The sequence below is a fragment of the Canis lupus genome, chromosome 8 (assembly GCF_011100685.1).
Source record: "Canis lupus familiaris isolate Mischka breed German Shepherd chromosome 8, alternate assembly UU_Cfam_GSD_1.0, whole genome shotgun sequence".
Lineage (NCBI taxonomy): Eukaryota > Metazoa > Chordata > Mammalia > Carnivora > Canidae > Canis > Canis lupus.
In genome coordinates this window covers 69,193,855-69,202,987 of record NC_049229.1, presented here as the reverse complement: position 1 = coordinate 69,202,987, position 9,133 = coordinate 69,193,855, and the positions used below count along the sequence as shown (strand labels likewise).

Sequence of the window (9,133 nt, the reverse complement as noted above, 5' to 3'; positions counted from 1 at the left end):
CTCTGGCTTGTTCCTTCCGACCGCGGGGACGTGCGGCCCTGGCTGCCACCCCGTGTCCCTCCCGCCAGCATCCGAGGGCTTCCCCTGTCCCCACCCCTGGGCGCTCTTCTCACCCCTTCCAGGACATTCCTTTCCTCTCCCCCACATATTTCTGCCCCTTTGCCCTTTCTCGGGTCTCAGACTCGGCACCTGCCTGGAGGGTCCTGAGGCCTGCCTTGGGGGCAGCTCTCGTTTCTCTGAAATGTCTGTTTTGCCCCATGTTGAGGGGTGTTCTCGCTGGGGAGGGAGGTCGCGGCACCGCCCCCTGGCCTCCCTTGGGCGTGGGGCTGCCGTGGCCCGCCGTCCGTGGGGAGCTGTTCCCGGGGGTGATCCGCCCTTCTGCTCTCCTGCCCCTTCAGATCTCCCCTCCGCCTTTCTGCAGTTTCCCCGAGGGGTGTCCGCTCGTGCATTTATCCTTCCTGGGAATTCACAGGGAGGCTTGTATCTGTGGATTGCTGGATTTCATCAGTTCTGGAAAACTCTCAACTTTCTTAAATGCTGTGTCCTCTCTCTTCCTGGGACTGCCCGGGGAAGTCTGCGCAGCTGCACCCCGTCCTGGGTCTCCTGCACTTGGGCTCACGGAGCTCAGCCCTCGAGATGCGCCTTCCACTTCACAAGTTGTCTGCTTTGTCCACGTGGCCGCCCGACACAGCCACTGGGTTTGTAGTTTCCCATTAATTGTTCCATTCCTAGATGTTGGTCTCACAACCCCACCCTGCCACTCCAACGGTGTCCTGTTCCCTGGAGAGCTTTTCTAGCTTGCCTTTTAGTTCCCGAAACATGCGGGCACAGCCGGGTCAGCCCGGGTCTGGCACTTCCTTCACCGTTCCCCTTGGGTCCTGCCCTTGCTGCCTCATTTCTTCATGGGCCCGGTTATCTCGGACGTGCGCTCGTCGAGGTCTCTGAACATCTACGTGGGTTCTGCAAGGCCTAGGGTGGAGGCCACTCTTCCCGGGGCTCTACGTCTGCTCCCTCCGAGGGCCTGGGCACTTGCCGCTAGAGCCGAGCCGGGTCTGGGTGCGGGCCTTGAGGTGCCCCCAGTGTCCCCCAGCTCCGTGTGAATCCAGGGAGGGTCTGCCTCCTGCCAGGCGACCCCAAGGAGGGTGGGCATCAGCGGTGGCTCCCGGCATCCCTGCACTTGTCCTGCCTCTGCAGGAGAGCCCAGGGCCCCCCTTCCCTGGGAGATGTGCCCCAGGAAGCAGTCTCCCCAAGCCAGAGGCAACTATGAGAGGCGCGGGAGTCAGCTCCCGTTTGGGGGCCCAGTTTCCTGGTGGGCAGACAGGAAGAGACCCTGAATGAGCTGGGGAGCAACCGGGAGGGTGCAGGGAGAAACACGTGGCCCCTGGCACTGCAGACACTCAGAGGTGTTCCCAGAGGGGAACCCGAGCCTCGTCAGCCCCACGCATCAGCTGTGTGAACGGGGGTGGGGTGCCTCTTCCTGGCTCTAGCTCCTCGGGGTCTAGGGAATCGGGGGGAGCAGGGCTGGGGACCCTGAGGGCTTTGCAGCCTGGGAGAGGGCCCTTTCACATTCAGGGCTTTAGCCTCCACATCATCACCTCAGAACCTGCAGCCCCGCCCCCCCAGGTGGCCTCCGGACCTCACAAAGCCCAAAACCAGCCACAGCCAGGGCTCTGAGAGGGTCTCATTCCCAGAGGGCCCTGCTCAGGGCTGGGTGGGGACAGTGACTTCTCTGGCCTACAGATGGGCTGACCTGGCCACCTGGAGTGCAGGTTGGGGTGTCTAGAGCTCCATCACAGGACCTGGAGTAGCAGGGTCAGGCTGACACCACCTTGACTGCTATGTAAAGCAGTCCCAAACCACTTCTTGTGGGGCTGAGCTGGAAAAACTTGGTTTTCCCCCCAAGTTCCCCAGGCTCAAAACCAGCTCAGCAGGACACTGCAGCTTAGGAGTGCAAGTGGCTCTGGTCAGTGACTCCCTCAGCATCCCCTTGGGTGAGGACTTGGTGCTTCCCTCCTCTTCTTGATGAGGGGGCCGGCTGATGCCAGCTCTGGGCAGCCCATAGAGACAGTGGCCCATGAGGAGCTCAGAGCTGGGGGGTAGCAGATGCTGTCTCAAGGCCACGCAGAGAGACAAAGGGCCCTGCTGCTCCAGGGGGAAGCAAGCAAGTCTCCAAGAGGAGGCTCATGCTGGGTGCTGAAGGATGAATAGGAGTTCATCAGGCAGTTCAGGCAAAGGGAACAAACAGCCTGTGGAGAGGCACAGATGAGTTCCAGAAATATCTCAATGAATGCTTCCATGTGCCTGCCTGAGGGTTTAGCCTGGGGCCACCGGTTTCCATCTGGATCTGTCCTGGGATGTTCTGCTACATGGAAACTTCTGGGCTGTGGTGAGGCCTCTGCCTCTACTTTCTTAGCTCCATCTACCCAGGTAGCCAGCCAGGCCATAGGGTGGGCTTCCCTCCTCCATCCCCTGGCCCATCCCCACCTGCACATCAACCACCCTCCTAACAATCCATGCACACTTCTCCACCCCCAGCCAGGGCAGTGCCGGGCTGCGCTTTGCCACTCGCTGGCCATGTGACCTTGGGCCAGTTTCCCTTTCTGGAGCCTAGGGACACTGATGAGATTCCCAGGAGTCCTCCTCATGACAGTTGGCGGTCCCGGTGCAGGAGGGCCGCAGGCTGGAGAGGGAAGGAGCAGACTTCAGGGTCAGCAGGTCTCCTAAGCAGCAGTTGAGAGGTGGGGCCACCTAGCGCGGGGCTTCAAGCATCAACCCCACTCGACACAGTCCTGGCCACACCTGGCAAGCATACACAGCCACATGCTGGCACCTCAAGATGAAACCGTTCTGCTCCCACAGAGTCTTCAGATCTGTGCTCAGATTCATAGGTGAGGGTAAAGGTAAGCACTCAGCCCTGGGAAGGTGGGTGGAAGGCACATCCCACACTTCTTTTCATTCCAGCTCCACACTTTCTAAATTTAGCCCTTTTATTTTAAACTTGCAAATGATGAACTCCCCAGCACCTTGCAGAGGATCAGTGAGCCTTTAAGAAGGCTCCTTGGAAGGTAGCATTAGGAGAAAGAAACAGATAAAGGCACGGAGTACGCCTGCCATTCTTCCCAATAAAATAACCTACAGAAGGGAGGGGCTGGCAGTCAGCTGGCACCTATAAGGCATGGAGTTGAGGAACCAAGTCCACAGAGGAGAGCACCAAGAAATAGCCAGAGCAGGGAGCCCTGCCTGTGCCCCTGCCCAGGAGATCAGAGCTTTGGTTGGCTCAAGGTGAGCTGCACAGAAAAGAAACAGACTTCGCAGAGACTCGGGTGTCTGCCCCAGGTGAAGCTGAGAGGGTAACGATCTGCATCTTCTCCCCAGCAAGCCCACTTCATGATGAGGGAGCAGGCTCAGAGAAGCGAAGCACCTGCCAACATCCCAAGCAAGTGAGTGGTGGGCTTGGGGCCTGAGTGGCCTCCTGGCTCCAAACCCCACAGGGCCCCAGGCAGCCGGGCTGTGTGCTCCGCAAAGGAGAGGAGCTGGGCAGCTGCTGGGCAGGGCAGTCATCCTATGGCCACACCCAGCACTCACACCAAAGCCTGATTTAATATGGTGTACAAACAACGCCCATACTAAAAAGGTAAAGGGGGCGCCTGGGTGGCTCAGTCAGTTAAAGTCTGACTCTTGGTTTCAGCTCAGGTCAGGATCTCAGGGTCGTGGGATCTAGCCCCACATCAGGCTCCTTGCTCAGCACAGTCTGCTTCAGACTCTCTCTCTCCCTTTTCCTCTGCCCCTCCAGCTTGTGAGCTCTCTCTAAAATAAACAAACCTTTAAAAAAAAAAAGTGGTAATAGTAACATGTCACAGTGGGGAAAGCAATCAGAAAACCAGGCGCTGAAATTCTCACTCAAGATATTGCACGCAAGAAAGGCAGGAAACCACCCCATTCAGGCTACACTAGACAGCAGGACATCTGGACTCCAGGATCTGGGGCTGGACGGTGGAAATGGGGGGTGGGACAGGCAGATGAGAGGTGCTCTGGGAAAGCCAGGTGCCCCTGCACCGCAACAACGGCAGCCCTTCCTCCTGGCCTGTGTCTGGATTCATTGATACATCACTCATTCATTTGACAAATGTGTGCAGAGGGCCTGTTCGGGCTGGATCCGGGGAGACACACCATTATGCAGTGGGTCCCATCACTCTCCCCTCCAGCTCCATAGTGAGAGTGATGCCTGGCCAAGGACCCCTGGTCCAGCGGAGTGGGCGTGTGCCAGAGGCCAGTCAATCAGGGTCCTTCCCCAAGACTTGTCAAGTAGGAACAGAGGAAGGGGCGGCCCCTTGCTGGGTGTCTAAACCAGGCACAGGCCCAAAGGGCCAGAGAGGGTCTCATCAATCCTCACTGTGCCGTGATGAGGTCTGACAATGGGGCCAAACTGCACCCTCTGGTCTAAACTGGCTCAGTTCCTGTATCAAGTGGTGGTCTGATACTAATATTACTAATACTAATACTCCTAGCTGCTGTTTCGAGTGCCTACTGTATACGGGTCCTGCCAAGAGCTGTACAGACCCAACCTCATTAAGCCTCACCAGCTCAGTACCATCAATTCTCATTTCATAGGAGGGGAAACCAAGGCACTGGGCGGCCCAGCACTTGCCTGCAGCCACACAATGGAAGGTGATGGCAGGGTCTGTCTGTCTGACCCCAAAGTCTATGTCCCGTCGACAGGCCACACTTGCAGTTATTCATAGAACACCCACTGCGGGCCAGGAGCCAGGTGTCCCGCAGGGAACAGACACCTGGAACCCTGTGAAGCTGACATCCCACCGCACACACCTATGTTGTGGGGCAGAGCGGTGGGGTGGGGAGACAACATCCAGCAGAGCTAAGGGGAAAGACCCAGAATGAGAGGGGAGGCTCCCTGAAGGCCCCCTGTCTGCACACTGCACGAGACAGGCAGGAAGCCAGGGGGCACTGGGGGAAATCATGACCCAGCAGAGCTCAGAGTGGGACCAAAGGCCCTGAGGCACCGTGCCATGGGAGCACAGTGGAGGGAGCCATTAGCCCATCAGGGATACCGAGAGCAGGCTTCTGAGATCACTGAGCTTCCCACACAGAGCAGGAGAGCTCCTGCAGAGGTGAGAAAGTGTGTGAGAGGCTCAGCAGGGCAGCCACATGGGGGCTGAGGGAGGAGTGTCCATCACCTGCGCCACGTTCTGAACGGACATAGGCTCAGCCTCCACGCCCTCGGCCACTCTGCCAGGGGCAGTGCCCCATGGAAGTCTCCGCTTCTGCCGAGGACCAGGCCCTCTGAGCATGGGATGTGGTTTTCACCAAATCAGCCATTCTTAAGCCTTAAAAGAGAAAGCACTCCCAACCCGAGCTCTCCCAACACCCTGCCTGGCACCCTGTGTCCTGCACGAGCCTGGGAGTTCACGTCTCTCACCAGCCTGAAGAGCACATGCTCCCCCACCCCCACCCACGTGCTCTGCTCCAGCCTCCCCACCCCAGTTCAGGCACAGCAGGTGCTGCATCCACTCAACACCCACTGCCTGCCAGGCTGTGCACTAACTGCAGGGCGGGGTGGGGGAGCAGGGATGAAGGCTAGAAAAGGGGTCGGCCCTTAGGATAACCCCCACCTCAGGGCCTTTGCCCTGCCCTTCCCTCTGCCTGGAACACCTGACTCATGAACCCCCGGGCAAGTCAGACATACGGCAATAAACATATTTACAGCCCTCTGCAAGCTCCAGATGCCCATTCCCAGGAATGGAACCCCTGCTGTTCCAACACCTACCACAGACTTGACCTCCTTGGAGCCATACAGCAAGTCTGCAGGTCCTGACTTTGTGTTACAGATGGGGAGACTAAGGCTCAGAGAGGAGAGGTGACTCACAAGGTCTCAGCTGTGCTGACAGTAGAGCTGGCCTAGAACCCAGGTTCTGGAGAGGCAAAGCTGGGTACCCCACGGCTCCTACTCCCATGGCTCGTCTACTCACAGGCCTCCTCCTCAGGTCCTCTATGCTTCCTCACTGACTCCTGTGCTAGGGATCCCTCCTCACTAGCTCATGGTCTCCTCCTTGCAAGGCCACAGGGACACCCCTGCCCTGAGCCATGGTAGCTGTGGTTCCTCACCTATAGTGGATCCTTGGGTTCCTGGAATCGCCCCTCAATTATGGTCCTGGTGGGTCCTGGTGCCAGAGCTCACCTACTTGCCCAGGCCCTGGGGAGCTGGGTCTTCCTGCCAGCGTAACCCCTCAAGGCTTCCTCAGGAGCCTCCCACACATTGCTTCTTCACTGGGACAGTGTGCACACCCTACAGGCAGCGGGACTCCCTGGGCCATGCTTGGTGGGGAGAGGGAGGAAGCTTGGACTCTACGACACTGGCAGGGACTGCCATGCTCCCACACGGAGTTCCTGTCCGCCATCAGGATCAGCAGAGGGGGCTGCCCCATCTCAAGCTCTCACTGGTCTCTTTGTCTTGGAGCCTCAGAGGGCCAGGGACTGGGCAGGTGCACAGAAGTGGCCAACACATATTTGTCGCTAAAATAACCTAAGAAATAGCAAAACACTCATGTTTATTGAGTACCACCAGCAACCCTCCATCCAGGCACTTCCACTAAGGTGGTCCTCATAACCCTGAAGCAAACAGATCTCTTCCCCCATTTTACAGATGTGGAACCTGAGGCTCAGGGTGGAGGGAGGCACCCTCCACCCAGCTTCAATCAAGGCAACCTCAGCGCTTCCTCACACCCGCCCACCCCAAGGAAGAATGGGAGCCTGGGGCCTGGCTGGCATCCGGGAGGCTCTGCACTAGGAGGCTCAGTGCCAGATCTTAATGTCGCCCTCCCAGGAGCAGGTGGCGAGGACAGAGGGCAGCACAGGGTGGAAGGTGGTGCCAACACAAGCCTGTGCATGCCCTTGCAGCGTGCGCGCCCGGCTGGCAGTGCGGAAGCTGTACAGCAGGACTCGGCCGTCGGCACTGCCCGTCACCAGCAGGTCACCGTCCGGGGAGCACTCGCATCCCACCGAGTAGCCTTCTACCTGCAGAGGGGAACACAGAGGGTGAGCAGGCCGCACGACAGCTGCTCCTCCAGGCAGCCTGTGAGGCGGGAGCTATTATGCCCATTCTACAGAGGAGCAGCCTGAGGCTCAGAGCATGGCTACACACCCAGCACCCCAAAGCCAAGGCCCAAGCTCCCTCCATAAGGCTGGGGTCCCAGCATGGATCCTGTTTCATGAAGCCAGTTTAGTGGAATGCAGCTGGAAGGGCTTTAGCGTAGCTCGTGGTGTCTGGCCTCACAACAGCCCCTGAGCCCCTGGCCCCACCTGTTCCTGGGAGGCAGGCTTCAGTGGGGAAAAGGGACAGATGCCGAAACGGCCCCAACCCATTCTGTCCTGCCTTCCCTCCCACACAACCCGTCCATGTGAGCCAGTAAGTCAGGGAAAACCTTTCCTGCCCAGCACTTGGGGCCTGGAGGTAGGGCTAGATGTGGTTCACAGCCTTCAGTGACCACCAGGCCACATGGAATGTGGTCACCCAGGAAACAGAAAACAGCGTCTACCCAGAAAGAGGGTCTGTGCACTCTGGGGCCCCATGTCTACTACAGATGTCTGGCAGGAGGCTCTGGGGCCAGTGGCCCACTTTTGACCTGGGGGATAGGAACAGAGTACCTTGTGCCCTTCGTAGCGCCGCCTCCTGCTCATCCGGTAGGGCCACACGGCGGAAAAGAGAGCCAGGTAGTTGCCATTGGTCTGCGCCAGGAACACAGGCTCCCGTGGGTGCAAGGTGAGGCTGGGGCAGGTGTATCTCTCCTGAGAAACAGTGAGGCCACAGAGAGGATGGAAAAGGCTCCCAATTGGGCCTCTGCCTCCAATACACATGCCACCCAGCACTCTACTCCTGGAGCCTTGTGCCCAACCCGTGAACCTGGGCTCAGGGGTCCCTGCAAGCTTCCTATGGTTGCTGTAACAAAACGCTACAAACTGAATGGCTTACAATTACACACATCTATTCTCTTAGAGTTCTGGAGGCCAGAAGTCTGACATGGGTCTCACTGGGTTACAATCAAAGTGTCAGCAGAGCTGTGTTCCTTCAGGAGGTTTTGGGGGTATGTGTTTCCTTGCCCTTCCTGGCATCCCTTGGTTCGTGGCCCTGGTGGTAGACTAGAAAATGCCCTCCCCCCACCCCCCCCTGCAAACTGCACCCATGTCCTCATTCCTAGGGAGCTGTAAATGTCACCTTTTATGGCAGAAAATGTGGAGGGGGTGTTTTTACAGACATAATTAAGCATCTTGACGTGGGGATATCTGTCATTATACAAGGCAGGCAGGAGATCCGACACACAGAGAGGGTGACATGGAGACAGAGCAGAGGGTCTGAAGATGATCGCATGAAGGAGCAGAGCAGACTCTCCCCCAGAGCCTCCAGAAGCAGTGGGCCCTGATAAAACCTTGATTTCAACTCAGTGAGACTTAGCAGACATCTGGCCTCCAGAACTGGGAATAAATTTGTTAGTTTAAGCCACCAACTTTGTGGTATGTGGCTACACAGCGACAGGAAACAAGTCTACACAGCCACCTCTCCGCCTCTGCAGCGAGCCCTCAGGCTAGCCCCAGCCCAGCCCAGGCTCCTCTGCGGCCCACACACACAGTAACTGAGAAGTGGAATGGCCAGGCGAGAAGATAAAGGCGTGAACAGAGTGTTCACAGCACAAGGCAAGGAACTGTCACTGTTTGACAGGCTGGGTCACATGGAAACACCCCTAAAAATTCCCTTCTCAGCTACACTCGTCCTTCCTTTATTCTAAGCGTTGCCCTGAAGCCACCCTCTCTAAAAGAGCCCAAACTCAGAGAGCAACGTGGGAAGCCAGTGGAAGACAGCTGCAGACTTCTGGGTCCACCAGAGACACAGAGGCTATGGTGGTCTGGTAACAAGCTCCCCAGCACGCTGCTACCAAGCAGAGCACCTGCTCACCCGCACAAAATGAGTAGGTGTGATTTCTAGGAGGGCCAATGGCTTGGCCCTTTAGTATTTTCATCCACCCCACCCACGTACTCTGGTTGCCACACAGGCTGCTGGACTCAGAATGCTGAGGTGGCCAGACACGTCCATGCAGCCCCCTCCCAGAGCTCGTCCTTCCCA

The 9,133-nt window shown here is 57.9% G+C and overlaps 1 protein-coding gene across 7 annotated transcripts in view; it reads right to left on the bottom strand.

Moving 5' to 3' along the window:
* Window positions 1-6,537: 6,537 nt before the first annotated feature.
* Window positions 6,538-9,133, bottom strand: part of WDR25 (WD repeat domain 25) — a 142,980-nt gene continuing 140,384 nt past the window's right edge. For all 7 annotated transcript variants that reach the window (XM_038545717.1, XM_038545719.1, XM_038545718.1 and 4 more), the window contains 2 exons: window positions 7,663-7,803; window positions 6,538-7,032 (listed from right to left, as the gene is read on the bottom strand). In XM_038545717.1, the coding sequence (XP_038401645.1) occupies window positions 6,811-7,032; window positions 7,663-7,803 (363 nt within the window). In that variant the 3' untranslated portion in view covers window positions 6,538-6,810. The remainder of the gene's footprint in view (window positions 7,033-7,662; window positions 7,804-9,133) is intronic.